The 15,536-nt window shown below is 49.5% G+C and overlaps 1 protein-coding gene across 9 annotated transcripts in view; it reads right to left on the reverse strand.

Moving 5' to 3' along the window:
* Positions 1 to 15,536, reverse strand: part of ttn.1 (titin, tandem duplicate 1) — a 182,652-nt gene that overhangs the window by 127,586 nt on the left and 39,530 nt on the right. For 8 of the 9 annotated variants that reach the window (XM_080497609.1, XM_080497608.1, XM_080497611.1 and 5 more), the window contains 25 exons: positions 14,366 to 14,644; positions 13,988 to 14,269; positions 13,627 to 13,905; positions 13,250 to 13,537; positions 12,886 to 13,164; positions 12,512 to 12,793; positions 11,487 to 11,765; positions 11,099 to 11,377; positions 10,710 to 10,988; positions 10,334 to 10,621; positions 9,057 to 9,335; positions 8,694 to 8,975; positions 8,341 to 8,616; positions 7,985 to 8,263; positions 7,629 to 7,907; positions 7,260 to 7,547; positions 6,905 to 7,183; positions 6,477 to 6,758; positions 3,565 to 3,843; positions 3,202 to 3,483; positions 2,847 to 3,125; positions 2,484 to 2,771; positions 2,128 to 2,406; positions 1,406 to 1,687; positions 1,003 to 1,281 (listed from right to left, as the gene is read on the reverse strand). In XM_080497609.1, the coding sequence (XP_080353735.1) occupies positions 1,003 to 1,281; positions 1,406 to 1,687; positions 2,128 to 2,406; positions 2,484 to 2,771; positions 2,847 to 3,125; positions 3,202 to 3,483; positions 3,565 to 3,843; positions 6,477 to 6,758; positions 6,905 to 7,183; positions 7,260 to 7,547; positions 7,629 to 7,907; positions 7,985 to 8,263; positions 8,341 to 8,616; positions 8,694 to 8,975; positions 9,057 to 9,335; positions 10,334 to 10,621; positions 10,710 to 10,988; positions 11,099 to 11,377; positions 11,487 to 11,765; positions 12,512 to 12,793; positions 12,886 to 13,164; positions 13,250 to 13,537; positions 13,627 to 13,905; positions 13,988 to 14,269; positions 14,366 to 14,644 (7,026 nt within the window). The remainder of the gene's footprint in view (positions 1 to 1,002; positions 1,282 to 1,405; positions 1,688 to 2,127; positions 2,407 to 2,483; positions 2,772 to 2,846; positions 3,126 to 3,201; positions 3,484 to 3,564; positions 3,844 to 6,476; positions 6,759 to 6,904; positions 7,184 to 7,259; positions 7,548 to 7,628; positions 7,908 to 7,984; positions 8,264 to 8,340; positions 8,617 to 8,693; positions 8,976 to 9,056; positions 9,336 to 10,333; positions 10,622 to 10,709; positions 10,989 to 11,098; positions 11,378 to 11,486; positions 11,766 to 12,511; positions 12,794 to 12,885; positions 13,165 to 13,249; positions 13,538 to 13,626; positions 13,906 to 13,987; positions 14,270 to 14,365; positions 14,645 to 15,536) is intronic. The other variant, XM_080497610.1, reaches the window with a different exon arrangement.

A 15,536-nucleotide genomic window follows, 5' to 3' on the forward strand; every position in this document is an offset into this window, starting at 1 on the left:
AAAAACACTGAGAAACTGCGAGGAACCTGGTCAGTACTGCCACCTACAGCACATGTCTGAAATCACTTGCATGTCCTCACTTAACCACTCGTTTTCCAGTTTTCAGCATTTCACATCAATGAATAAACTAAATATAGAAACAAAAGTTTGTCAAATAAATTGACCAATCACAGCAAAAATATCCCAGTTTGACTTTTCAAATATTTTTCTGCAGTTCGCAATTATACTTTCACTGAAACAGTAAACAGAGTTCAATTTAAATAACAAAGACTTCTTTGTCCCTTTGTCTCTAAAATGAACTCGTTCTGGTTCGTAAAGGTTTTTCTTAATAGAAGTTTCAAACACTTTTGGCAGTCTTCCATGACAGTTCAAGTACGGCTCGGCTCATTCTCCATTAAAATAAGGCACTCCCTTGGAGTGAGCGGAATCGTCAGAGCGCTTATCCATTGTGCCAAAGTTGTCCCCCAGATAGAAATGACCAGCTCATAATCAGCTCACTGTGGATTGTTACGATCGTGTTTTATAGTCAAGATGTGCTTCACTGTCCGGTGTTTCGGTTTAACTGGTGCCCGTGTTAACTGGTGACTCCTGCCACCAGTGGTTAGCAGCAGCTGGGGTTGAAATAAGACAAACGCTACGATATTTTAAGCTTAATTGGAAGTGCGTTTAAATGGCATTTACCAGGACAGCTATGGATTCTTAACATCCAGTGTGATACGGACACTTGAGAAAGTCACCAGTTAACAGGGAAACTAGTAAATCCGAAACAGTGGTGGTATCAGTGGAGGGCCATCAGCTCATAGTCGGTCTGGGCAGAGATGAGTTGAGTCGAGCAAGTCGAGATGGGTCGAGTAGGGTCGAGTAGATACTCGTGGAAAAAGCCCATTGGAGGAGAAATGACAACTATACGTCTACGATTTGTTTGTGTTTCATCAACTGAACTTGGCATTCACCTTTCAACCTGAGCCAATCAGAGCACAGAAAAGAGAAAACGGGCTTCACCTTTCACCGTCACTTGGCAGCTGGTGGAGACGGAGCCTATGCGGTTCTCGGCCGTGCAGACGTACTCTCCGTGATCAAACTTGGTGCTATTGATTACTTTCAGCGAGGCCACGCCTTTTACAAACTCCATGGAGCACGTGTTGGACCTGCGCAGCTTCCCACCAGCTTTGAACCACGAGACGGCAATGTCGGGCGTTCCTTCGATACGGCACTCCAGGGTGATGACCTCACCCACGACCACGGCTAACGGCTGCAGCTTGTCGACAAAGTATGGTCGCTCTGAGGTGACAGACGGTGATGAGGGTTAAGTACAGACCACAATGGAGAGTTAATGAATGAATGAATGAATGAGTAAAGACTATGGGATAAAGTGATCGATGGCACACACTCGCCATGGAGTTACCTAGAATGGACACTTGAGCTTCACATCGGTCACTTCCCACTCCGTTGTCCACCTGGCAGGAGTACCGGCCAGCGGCCTCCAGGCGGTCGGAGTTCAGGACCTCCAGGATGCAGGAGGTGTCAGTGGTGATCATGTTGTACTGGTACGAGCCCCAGATCGGCTTCCCTTCCTTCTTCCAGGTCACGTCGACCCGTGGCGTCCCGGCGAATGTCACCTCCAGCCTCAACGGTTTGTCCTTCTCCGTGGAAATGTCCCGCAGCTTCTTGATGAAGTGGACCGGCTCTGAGGGTCAGGCATTGTGAGAGAAAGGCATGTTGAGAGAGACAGACAGGCATGTTGAGAGAGACAGGCATGTTGAGAGAGACAGGCATGGTGGGAGACAGGCATGTTGAGAGAGACAGGCATGGGGAGAGAGACAGGCATGGGGAGAGAGACAGGCATGGTGAGAGACAGGCATGATGAGAGAAACAGGTGTGTTGAGAGAGACAGGCATGGGGAGAGAGACAGGCGTATTGACATAGACAGGCATGTTGAGAGAGACAGGTGTGTTGAGAGAGACAGGCATGTTGAGAGACAGGCATGATGAGAGACAGGCATGTTGAGAGACAGGCATGATGAGAGAAACAGGTGTGTTGAGAGAGACAGGCATGGGGAGAGAGACAGACAGACAGACAGTCAGGGAAGCCATCAGACAGACGGTTTCAGGACAAGCGTCCACAGACCTTTGACGAACAGGTAAGCAGGGCAGCTTTCCTTGCCGGCGTGGTTGATGGCCTGGCAGGTGAACTCTCCGGCGTGCGCCGGATCCACGTGGTGCAGCAGCAGCGTGGCCACGTTGTCCTCCAGCGAGATCTCGCAGCCACGGCCATGTTGCATCTCCTTCACTCCCCGGAACCACTTCACCTGCAACGGCGCGCTGCCTTGCACTTTAGCCAAGAAACACACGGTTTTGCCGGGAAGCGTTTCCTGGTTCTGGGGCGGTTGGAGGAACGACGGTGGTTCTGGATTGGGATGATGAATGAAGAGGTTGGTTACTTTGGGAGGTAGTCTTGGTGGAAGAACCCTGGAGGTCACTAACCTGTCACATTCATGGCTGCGCTCGTCTCGGCAGCACCAGCAGCGTTGCTTGCTTTACACGTGTACTTGCCGGCATCGGACATACTGATAGCAAGGATTTTGAGCTTGCAGCTGTTATCGGTGCAGCTGATGTCGCAGTTCGGGCCACTGCTGATCTCCTGACCATTGTGGAACCAGGATGTGGTGAGAGGAGCCGAACCGGTGACCTTACACTCCATCTCGCCGGGTTTGCCGACAACCAGGTGAGCGTCCCGCAGCTTCCTGATGAAGCTCGGAGGGATCAGCTTATCTGTGGTCAGAAAACAACGGATTAACGTTTCCAAAGTCCTGAAAGACAATGTCTCCACAGCGACCGCTGACCGACCTGACACAGAGAGCTGGATGCTGCACGATGCCGAGCCCACGTGGTTCGTAACCTCCACCTTGTAATCTCCAGCATCTCCTTTGTCGGCAGAGCGGATCTTCAGCGTGGCCACCTTCTTGGAGAAGACTGTCTGGTACTTGGCGCCCACCGAGATCGCCTTGTTGTCCTTGAACCACTTCACTTTCAGGTCCGGTGAACCAGATACGGTGACATCCAGAGCCACGTTGTCTCCCGACGTCACGTTCAAGGACTCTGGACTGTCCACGATGGTCGCGGGTTCTAGAAATCATGGGAAGAAAACACTGAGTTAAAGGAATCCTCACCTGGTGCAGACGGAGTCTGGAGGTCTACCAACCAAGAACGGTGACTTGAGAGACGGACTCCACCACTCCGGAGTCATTCCTCAGCTGGCAGGTGTATTTCCCGGCTGTGGTCGAGTCAACCTTGGGAACTACCAGAGTGACCACGTTGTTCTCGAAGGTGATCTTCCGGTTGTCCCCTTCTCTCAGGATGTGGTCTTTGTCCTGGACCCAGAACACTGCCAGAGGCTCGGAGCCCTTCACGGTGGCTGTGAGCATCAGCTGCTGGCCGAACTGCACCGACTGGTCCAGCAGCTTCTTGATGAATGCCGGTTGTTCTGGAGGAAAGACAGCAGGTGAGGAAGAGCCGTGGCAGGTGGACCAGGCACTGGAGGAACCCTTGCCAACCAGCCACTGACCTTTCAGAGTGATGTTGGTGCAGCATGACTCGCTTCCCACATTGTTTGACACACGGCACTCGTAGAGGCCGGCGTCGTCTTGCTCCAGCTTCATGATGTGGAGAGCGGCAGAGCTGCCCTCCGACACGATCTTCTGCCTCCTGCTCTCCTTCAGAGGCCGCCGGTCTTTGTACCAGCTGACCTGGAATGGCGGCGTACCGTAGATCTCACAGTGCAGACTAGCATCCTTCCCTCTGACGCCTTCTACCGGGCTGGGCGTCTTAGTGAAGGACGGAGATTCTGGAACACATTCCCGGACATAGTAAGAGACACACAGGCAGGACTTCAGGACTGATACAGTCGATGGGGGGGGGGGGGGGGGTAATATGGTGCAGATGAAACTGTAATCTGATTACAGATTCAAACCACAGTCTGTTCGCCTTCTCCAATCTGTCTGGCTGTCCTCTCCCTTCCTCTCTGTCCTTTCCCTTCTTCTCTATCCTCTCCCTTCCTCTCTGTCCTTTCCCTTCTTCTCTGTCCTTTCCCTTCCTCTCTGTCCTTTCCCTTCCTCTCTGTCCTTTCCCTTCTTTATCCTCTCCCTTCCTCTCTCTCCTTTCCCTTCCTCTCTGTCCTCTCCTCTGTCCTCTCTGTCCTCTCCCTTCCTCTCTGTCCTTTCCCTTCTTCTCTGTCCTCTCCCTTCCTCTCTGTCCTCTCCTCTGTCCTCTCCCTTCCTCTCTGTCCTCTCCTCTGTCCTCTCTGGTTCTACAGGTTTCCTGTTATTTGGATATAGACTGTCTGCTATATAAATGAAGTTGAACTGAATTGCTGGTTTGGAAAGAGTAACCTATTAGATCACTCATTACTGAAAAAACTGGTCATATTAGTTACTAAGTAAGGCGTTACCGGCATCACTGTACAAATGCCAGACCTGTAGAGGGCGCTGTAACGCTGCCACAGAAATACAGGTTATGGTTAGAGGAGACGGTCGAGGGGTTAAAGGTCGAGTGGTTAAAGGTCATGGGATTAAAATTCGAGCGGTGGGCGATGACATAATTTTGTCCAGCTAATGTCCATCTTGTCCATCCACACGAGGCGGCATCTTCAAATTTCTCCACTCTGGAACCCATTTCAAACAATCTGGTTATAAAGTTGATCAAACGCGGCATCGGACAGAAACCATGGTTCCATGAAACCACGTTGCCGTGTGGGCAGGGCCTGAATCACTGATGCTCAGGTTCATCGTCTTTAATTAACACATTTTTAATAGAGACAATGTTGGATTCCTTCAATTGTCATCATGAAAACAGAAACAATGTCTGAAAACGTATAGATTAAACTTATAGATTTATATGTAATTAGTAACGCTTTACTCTTATATGACCCTAACCCGAGCCCTAATTTTTCAGTAACTAGTAATCTAATGCGTCACTATTTCTAAACCAGTAATCAGATTAAAGTTCCTTCTCCAAGTCACTGTGTTACTATGGCAACGCCCAGCAGGATGACTTTCTTCTCTGTAAAGCCGCTATATTATCAAACATTCTCCTCCGTCGTCACTGAACCTCCACATCAGGAACAGAGAAGTTTTCTTGAGTCGAAAGATTTATTGGCAGAAAGCCCCGCCTTTTTTCAATCAATCAATCAATCAACCAATCAATCAATCAATCAATCAATCAATCAACCAATCAATCAATCAATCAATCAATCAATCAAGCAATCAATCAATCAATCAACCAATCAACCAATCAACCAATCAATCAACCAACCAACCAACCAATCAATCAACCAATCAATCAATCAATCAATCAAGTATTTCATTGATTGATTTATCTCTAGGGGGGATTAAAAGGATCTGGCAGTGCAGATAAATGAATAGATTAATAAATAGATAAATAAATAGATGAATAAATAGATAAATAAATAGATAAATAAATAGATGAATAAATAGATAAATAAATAGATGAATAAATAGATAAATGAAGAGATAAATAAATAGGTGAATAAATAGATAAATAAATAGATGAATAAATAGATAAATGAATAGATCATAGAGATAATGCAGCAACAGACTCCAACTACATCAGCAGGTAAATAAATAGTAAAATAGTAAAGATTTGAAAATAAAACTGAGTGAAATATAAATACAACAAAGAATGACGGTCAAAGGTTAAACTAGAAACACGGTGCAGGAGGTCAAAGGTTAAACTAGAAACATCCTGCAGGGTGAAGGCTGCAGGTTCCTCAGCCTCATCCTGCAAGGTGAAGGCTGCAGGTTCCTCAGCCTCATCCTGCAAGGTGAAGGCTGCAGGTTCCTCAGCCTCATCCTGCAAGGTGAAGGCTGCAGGTTCCTCAGCCTCATCCTGCAGGATGAAGGCTGCAGGTTCCTCAGCCTCATCCTGCAGGATGAAGGCTGCAGGTTCCTCAGCCTCATCCTGCAGGGTGAAGGCTGCAGGTTCCTCAGCCTCATCCTGCAGGATGAAGGCTGCAGGTTCCTCAGCCTCATCCTGCAGGATGAAGGCTGCAGGTTCCTCAGCCTCATCCTGCAGGGTGAAGGCTGCAGGTTCCTCAGCCTCATCCTGCAGGATGAAGGCTGCAGATTCCTCAGCCTCATCCTGCAGGGTGAAGGCTGCAGGTTCCTCAGCCTCATCCTGCAGGATGAAGGCTGCAGGTTCCTCAGCCTCATCCTGCAGGATGAAGGCTGCAGGTTCCTCAGCCTCATCCTGCAGGGTGAAGGCTGCAGGTTCCTCAGCCTCATCCTGCAGGGTGAAGGCTGCAGGTTCCTCAGCCTCATCCTGCAGGATGAAGGCTGCAGGTTCCTCAGCCTCATCCTGCAGGATGAAGGCTGCAGGTTCCTCAGCCTCATCCTGCAGGATGAAGGCTGCAGGTTCCTCAGCCTCATCCTGCAGGATGAAGATTTCGGGGGACAGGCTGACCTTGGACGGTGAACACGGTGCTGCAGCTGACGCAGCCAGCATCGTTGAAGGCCTCACAGGTGTAGGTGCCGTTGTCCTCAAAGCGGGCACTGTGCAGCTGTAGGTATGCTGTAGAGTCCACAAACATCGTCCTGTAGTTCTCATCGTCACTGATCTTCTGGTCGTTTTTGTACCAGCACATTTTAAGGGAGTGAGCGCTGGTGGCCTTGCACTCCAGCCGGTGACCTTCACACTGCTTTACGAAAGTCGTGGGAGGCAGTTTGACCACAAACTGAGGAGGTTCTGCAAAGTGAGAGAGAGTGTGTTAGCACGGAAACAAGAGGCAGACAAGTCCTGGCTGGAGGAGTTGGATGGGGAAGCAAAGAGCAGCTGTGAAAAAGAAGCCAGCAGGCCGCGACGGTGGACGTAAAAAAGAAAAGCAGTCCAACCTTTCACCAACAACTCCGCCGCACTTTTCACCGCGCCAGCTTCATTGCTAACTTGGCAGGAGTACAAGCCGCCGTGCAGTGGCCCGACTGATCGCAGCTCTACGGACGAGGAGTTCTGCTCCACCCTGACGGTGCACTGTGGCCCCGTCATCAGCTCCACCTCGTCCTTCAGCCATTTCACTGTGAACGGCGGCGTCCCTTCAAAGACGCTCCTGAGGAGCACAGCGGACTTGGGCAGCACGGCTTGAGACTCAGGCTCGGCCGTGAACCTGGGAGGAACTAAAACCCACACAGACACAAGGTTTAGAGGCTTCACAGACACCAGGCACTGCACACACCCAGAGCGAGAGCTGACCTTTGGCGGTGACCACGCCGCTGCATACGCAGCTGCCGGCGGCGTTGGACACGCTACAGGAGTACTCTCCTGTGTCTGCGCTCTGGTTCAATCTGAACTCCAGAGACATGCTGTTGTCAGCGTACAGCACTTTGTATTTGGAGCTGCTGCTGATCTTTTCCTTCCCTTTGCTCCACTGAACGGCCAGCGGCTGAGAGCCGGCGGCCGTACACTCCAGAGTCAACAGCGAACCCATGAGGGCTTGAACGTTTGACAGTTTCCTAGTGAAGGTGGGAGGGATGACCTCCTCTGTGTGGAGCAACATCACAAGACGGTTAGTGGCAAAGCAGCAAGCACTTCAGCAGCTCTGGTTTCTTTGATGCTACCGACCTAAAACCACCAGCGTGACGTTACAGCTGCATGATCCCACCGCGTTCCTGGCCTGGAACTTGTAATCACCGCTGTCCTGCAGCTCACAGGCGGCTATGTTCAGACTGCTTAGCTGGTTCTCGTACAGCAGCTGATGCTTCCTGCTGGACTCCAGCTCTTTACCATCTTTCAGCCAGCACACACTGATCTGAGGAGTACCGGCCACTCTGCATTCCAGACTGACCGGGTCTCCGCGTGTCACTTTGACCAGCTCGGGCTTCTGCTGGATGGTGGGTGGCTCTACAAAGCCCAGAAGAAGACATGAGACCATGCTGTTGGTGATACTGACCTGATTCTGGGAGGAGGCTTTGCTGTACCTTGCACGATCAGCATGGCGGCACATTTGTCCTGCCCGGCCTCGTTGACGGCCTGGCAGGTGAATCTTCCAGTGTGAGCCGCTTCACACGCGGGGATCCTGAGAAATGCCTGGTTGTTGTCAAACGTCCTCTCAATCTGTGGATCCTCTGAGATCCAGTTCTCATCTTTCTGCCACTGCACCGAGAGAGGCGGCGAGCCCTCCACACAGCAGCAGAACACGGCCACGTCTCCCACCACCGTGGAGACGTTTTCCATTCTCTTGACAAATATCGGAGGAACTGACAGTAAGAAAAGATATGGTGACTCGGGGATGAGAGGCGAGATCTGTCATGTTTTCACGTTAGATCACACCAACCTTTAAGAGACAATGAGGCAAAACTTTCACAACTCCCGACATCGTTGGTGACCACACATCGATACGCACCGACGTCGTCGTCTCCACAGTCCTGGACCTTCAGGCCCACCTTCTCACCATCAACAATGATGAACTTTTGACTGGATTTGATTGGCTTTTGGTCTTTGAACCACATGACTTTAAAAGGAGCACTTCCTGCCATTGTGCAGTCAAACACTGCCGTGGAACCTTTAACGACTTGTAGAGACGACGGCTCCTCGTCAAAAGATGGTATTTCTGAAATAAAGACGTAGTGTCACCTGTGGGCCCTGGCTGTGGAGTCTTTCTGAGCTGCGGGACCAGAGAAGACCAACCTTTAACGTCCAGGCTGAAGGTGCAGCTCTCCACACCTGCCTCATTGCCGATCTCACAGAAGTACTTTCCTCCGTCACTCTCAGTAACGTCACAGATCTCTAACGTGGCCACAGAGTCTGAAAACCACGTGGTGTGTCTGACACTCTGCTGGATTTGGGCTCCATCTCTGAACCAACGTACAGAGATCTGTGGAGAACCGGCCACCTTACACTCAAATACCTTGGTGTCTCCAACTTGCACTAATGAAACACCCTCAGGTTTTTCTACAAAATATGGAGGTTCTGCAAAAGACGAATACAAAAGTTACTAACGCTTGTCAGTCCCAGCCAAAATACCGACTAACATAGGAAGTGACCATTAACCTTTGACGAAGAGTGCCGCCTGGCAGGACGTGGCACCCACATCGTTCTCGATCTGGCAGACATAGTCTCCAGAGTCTGAGGTTTTAGCAGAGAAGAACTGAAGTGAGCTGGAGCTGCTGCTTCTGGACATGCTGCAGTCGGCACTGGGTAAGACCTCCTTCTGGTTTTTGAACCACTTGATGGTCAGCGGTGGAGTGCCGGACATGTGGACGTCAAATGTGACCTTTGACCCGGGTAAAACCTCTCTGGGTTGGGGCTTTTGGAGAATAAATGGTGGCTCTGTGGGTGAACCAAACGTCTGTTACAACACGACCGATGTCCCTGCAACCAGCCCAACCTCTTAGTCCAGTGGAGACCCCTCACTGGAGACCCTCACTGGAGACCCTCACTGGATACCCCCTCACTAGATACCCTCACTGGATACTCCCTCACTGGAGAACTGCACTAGAGACTCTCACTGGATACCCCCTCACTGGATACCCTCACTGGATACACTCACTGAATACCCCCTCACTGGAGACCTTTACTAGAGACTCTCACTGGATACCCTCACTGGATACCCTCACTGAATACCCCCTCACTGGAGACCTTTACTAGAGACTCTCACTGGATACCCCCTCACTGGAGACCTTTACTAGAGACTCTCACTGGATACCCCCTCACTGGATACACTCACTGAATACTCCCTCACTGGAGACCTTTACTAGAGACTCTCACTGGATACCCTCACTGGATACACTCACTGAATACCCCCTCACTGGAGACCTTTACTAGAGACTCTCACTGGATACCCCCTCACTGGATACACTCACTGAATACTCCCTCACTGGAGACCTTTACTAGAGACTCTCACTGGATACCCTCACTGGATACACTCACTGAATACCCCCTCACTGGAGACCTTCACTAGAGACTCTCACTGGATACCCCTCACTGGAAAACCACAGACTGGATACCTCCAGACTGTAGACCCCCAGACTGTGGAGACCCCCGAGTTCCGATTCATTGATTCATGAACCAATGAAGCTGAACCCTGATAGACACATCAAAAAGTGTCTTAATATACTCCCCCCCCCCCCCCAACACACACACGCACGCACGCACGCACGCACGCACGCACACACACACACACACACACACACACACACACACACACACACACACACACACACACACACACACACACACACACACACACACACACACACACACAGACCTCAGGCTGGGAAACCTGGTCTAAATCGATGTCAAAGTCAATAAACTGTGAGATTTCAAACCTTTCACAATCAGAATGGCGGAGCACTGTGCCGATCCCGCCTCGTTTTTAGCGACACATTTGTATCTGCCGCCATCTTTGCTGTCCAGACAGCTGATCTCCAGAAAAGCCACACTTTCAAAGAAGGCGGCTTTGTGCTTCTCGTCGGTGTGGATTTCTGCCTCGTCTTTGAACCACTGGATGCTCATGGGCAGCGAGCCAGAGAGCAGACACTCCAGGTGCGCAAACGCCCCTTTGATACCTTCAGTCTCCTTCAGCTTCCTGGTAAACGCCGGTTTAATGATCTGGTCTGTCATACAGTTTGGAAACAGCGTTAATGTGGTGACAGAATATGAAATTGAAAACACAAACAAGATGGGACTGTTGGATAAACTGACCCAGAACCGTGACAGAAGCTTCACATGCACTGCTGCCGGCGGAGTTGGACACCTGGCAGGTGTACTCGCCGGCATCGCCGCTCTCTGTGCGGACGACCTGCAGCACTGAGCTGCTGTCTCTGCTCTGGATCTTAAACCTCAAGCCCGACTTCACTTCCTTCCCCTCCTTCATCCATTTCACTTTGAGCGGCTTGGTGCCGGCAAAGCGGCACTCCAGCCGGGCCGGGTCGCCCTGCGTCACGCTCACAGACTTTGCCGGGTCGGTGATGCTCGCCGGTTCTGGGACGAGAAAGGTGAAGCAGGACTGAATGGCGTGGCTTGCGGCGATGACGTGACACACAAAGCCCAAACAGGAAGCAGAAGCAGAAAGTACCACGGCGGGTACAAACCTGTCACCACCAGAGCGGCGCCACAGCGCTGAGTCCCGGCTTTGTTCTGAGCCTCACACACATATCTGCCAGCATGTGGCACCTGAGCATTTCTCAGGGTCAGAGTGGCGACTCGTTCGTCACATGACATCTGAAAGTGCTCGTCTTCTGCCAGCTTGTGATCATCCTTCATCCAGGAGAAGCTCATGGGCAGAGATCCAGACAACACACATCTGAAAGTGAGTCCGGAGCCCACCAAGCAGGCCTGCTCCTGCAGCTTTTCCACAAAGGAAGGCGCTTCTATTGGGGGAGAAACATGGACAGACACAACTGGTTCATCTGCTGCTTTGGCAGTGAACTCACCACCTGGTGAGCGTGCGTTCAACAGTTCCACCATCCTCCAACTGACCTTTCAGGGAGATCTGACAAGAACAAGATGTCTGGCCGACCTCGTTGGAGACCGTGCACTGGTACGTCCCGGCATCGGCGGCCTCGCAGTGTGAGACCTGCAGGGTCACCGTTTGGTTCTCAACACCCATCTTATGTCTCTTGTCGTTTCTCAGCGGCTTCTCATTCAGGAAGCAACTGATTTCAAAGGGCGCAGAACCTGAAATGGTTCCTTCCAAGAAAATGTCGGCTGCCTTCACAATCTCAGAGGATTCAAAAGACCTGACAAACACCGGAGGTTCTACAGGAAGAGATGTGACAGGAAACAAAATCACACACTAACATCACTGACAGGAAGTTCCCTCCAGGACGGACAACCTTCACACTAATACACACACACACACACACTAACAGGAAGCTCCCTCCAGGACGGACCACACCACAACCTTCACACTAATACAGACACCACCCAATCACCTAACCAGGTTTACAGTCATTAATCTAAAGTTGATCTTAGATTAACTTTAGATTCATTTCAGATTAACTTTAGGTTGATCTTAGACTCCCTTTAGTTTGATCTTAGATTAACTTTAGATTCATTTTAGATTAACTTTAGATTGATCTTAGATTAAATTTGGATTGAGTTTATGTTAACTTTAGATTATTTCAGACTAACTTTAGATAATTTCAGAATAACTTTAGATTATTTTACACTAACTTTAGATTATTTTAGACTAACTTTAGATTATTTCAGACAAAATTTAGATTATTTCAGAGTAACTTTCGATTATTTCAGACTAACTTTCGATTATTTCAGAATAACCTTAGATTATTTCAGACTAACTTTAGATTGATCTTAGACTAACTGTAGATTGATTTGGGTCAAGTTTAAGATGACTTTCCAAACAAAGATAATGTTGGACGACTTTCAAAGGCCTTTCGGGATCAGACTTGAAACCCAGCGGTGGGCAGTTTGAGGCTGAGACATTTGAATCGACGTCTTCAGACAGACTATGAAACAGGAGCTTTCTGACAGAGAGAACCAACCTTTGACTGACACCGAGCTGCTGCTCTGGTCTCTGCCGGCCTCACTTGATGCCACACACACATATTCTCCACTGTCGTCTACAGAACAGTCGTCTACCTCCAGGGTGACTACTGAGCCGTCGAAGGTCATGGTGTGTCTCTGGTCGGAAATGATCTGCGAGCCATTTTTGAACCACGTGATGCTAATCACGGGCGTGCCTTGCACTTTGCAGGACAGCTTGAGAGGCAGTCCAGCTTTCAGCAGCTGTGAAGGCTCAAGCTTCATTGTGAATGTTGGGGCTTCTGTAAATTAACAGGAAAAATTACAGTGGAAACAGGAAGCAGAGAAAGGCAACATGGCAGTACTTGGGTGAGAAGAAGAATGAAAGCAGCACCTTTGACGAAGAGGAGCACCGTGCAGTCCACCTTCCCCGCGTCGTTAGATACCTGGCAGGTGTACCGGGCAGAGTCATTGGGTTTGACACAGTGAAGCTCTAACGAGCTGGAAGAGGTGTCTTTCTTTATGAAACATTTGCCTCCAGTGAAAATCTCTTTCTCCTCTCTGAACCATTTAATGACCATCGGAGCGGACCCCACAAACTCTGATCTAATGACAACGTTGGATCCCGGTGAAACATCCTGGGACTCTGGTTTCACTGTGAAGGACGGCGGTTCTGGAGTCATTTGGAAAGAGATACAGGAAAAGAGTTGAGATCCTGTCAAAAGCAAGTGTTAATGTTAATGTTTAACTCTGCTGACCTTTGATAGACAAGGTGCCACTACTTTCTTTCTGTCCGGCGTCATTGGAGGCGCGGCACATATAGACTCCGCCATCACTCTGAGCCAGGCCTTTGATGGTGATGGAGGCTCGACGCTCACTGAATTCAATCTGGTATCTGTTGTCACTGTGGATTTCTTTGTTGTCTTTGTACCATGAGACAATGATTGGCTGTGATCCGGTGAGTCTGCATTCCAACGTAACGTCACTACCAATGGTGGCATCTGCCTTCTTTAGAGATTTGGTAAAAGATGGCGGAACTGCTCGATCTGTGCAGAGACATAGGCGAAGGATTAAACTATTATGGAGGACTGCGTTGTAAATGGGAGGATATGACATGTTTCCAGTGATAACCAACCTATCACAGTAACTGAGCAGGTGCACTGGTCTTTGCCAACTTTGTTAGACAGCTCCATGGTGTACTCAGAGGTGTCGCCTTTGTCTGCTGACAGAATCTTTAAGGCAGCAATATTTTCCTTTAGCGTCATCTTATACTTCCGCCCACTGATCATCTCTTTCCCGTCTTTAAACCACTTGACTTTCAGTTCGGGGCTTCCGGAGATGGTACACTCCAGTGTGGCCGCCTCGCCGGCTGTCACGTTGATAGACGTTGCTTTCTCTACAATCCTTGCAGGCTCTAAAATACAATACCAGACTCAACAAGGTGCTACACGTGACCTGTGGCACAGATTATTTAAGAAGGCGGAATGTGCTCTGACCTTGAATGGTTAAGACAGCTTCACATTTCTGCTGACCCGCCTCATTGTCAGCAACACACGTGTACCTGCCGCCATGTTCTAGCTGGATGGAGGAGAACAAGATGGCGGCCACATTGTTGTCAAATGTCATCTTGATATTGGAATCGTCATCTCTGAGCAGCTCAGAATCTTTCATCCATTTCACAGTGATCGGAGCCGAACCCTTCAGAGTTCCCTGCAACTTCACTGTGTTTCCCAAAATGGCTGTCGTACTGTCAAATCTCTTAGAGAACGTTGGTGGTTCTGAAATAACCAAATTGAAATCATCACCGCCAGCCAATTGGGTAACAGATCTCAAACAGAAACCTCACTCTACCGCTTTTATTCTGCTTCACCAACCTTTCTGTTTTAGGCCAGACCTGGAAGTTATCGAACCGACCTCGTTTGAAATGGTACACACGTATTCGCCAGCGTCTGCGCTCTCAAAGGACTGGATCTCCAGAGAGGCCAGTGCCCCCTGCGACACAATCCGGTGCTTCTTATCTCCACTCAGTCGTTTCTGATCCTTTTTCCAAGAGACTTCGAATGGAGCCGTCCCTGAAACCTCGCACTCCAGGACAGCGATGGAGCCTCGCATGGCCTCCATGGAGCAAAGCTCCTTCCTGAAGGATGGAGGTTCTACAGGGGAACACACAGATGGTGAGACACCAACATCTGGACTGAACGTCTGGAACGTCTGGACTGAACTTCTGGACTGAACATGAGGAACATCAGGCCCAAACGTCTGGACTGAACTTCTGGACTGAACATCAGGAACATCAGGCCCGAACGTCTGGACTGAATGTGTGGGCTGAACTTCTGGAACACCTGGACTGAAAATATGGACTGAACGTATGAACTGAACATCTGGTACATCTAGACTGAACGTCTGGACTGAACATCTGGACTGAACGTCTGGAACGTTTGGACTGAATGTCTGGATTGAATGTCTGGACTGAACATCTAGAACATCTGGACTGAACATCTGGACTGAATGTCTGGATTGAATGTCTGGACTGAACATCTAGAACATCTGGACTGAACATCTGGACTGAATGTCTGGATTGAATGTCTGGACTGAACATCTAGAACATCTGGACTGAACATCTGGACTGAATGTCTGGATTGAATGTCTGGACTGAACATCTAGAACATCTGGACTGAACATCTGGACTGAATGTCTGGACTGAATGTCTGGATTGAATGTCTGGACTGAACATCTAGAACATCTGGACTGAATGTCTGGATTGAATGTCTGGACTGAACATCTAGAACATCTGGACTGAATGTCTGGACTGAACGTTTGCAACGTCTGGACTGAACGCCTGTAACATCTGTAATGAATGTCTGGACTGAACATCTAGAATGTCTGGACTGAACGTCTGGACTCTTTTACTGCAGGGTCTGTTAATAAAACCTGCTGCTACCAGACAGCACTAAGACCTGGTCTGAGGTCTGTGGGACCTGGTCTGAGGTCTGAGCCATGTCAAGCTGGAGACTAAAAGGGTTTGGTACAGTTGACAGAGTGTAC

The sequence above is a fragment of the Blennius ocellaris genome, assembly GCF_963422515.1.
Source record: "Blennius ocellaris genome assembly, chromosome: 6".
Taxonomy (NCBI): domain Eukaryota; kingdom Metazoa; phylum Chordata; class Actinopteri; order Blenniiformes; family Blenniidae; genus Blennius; species Blennius ocellaris.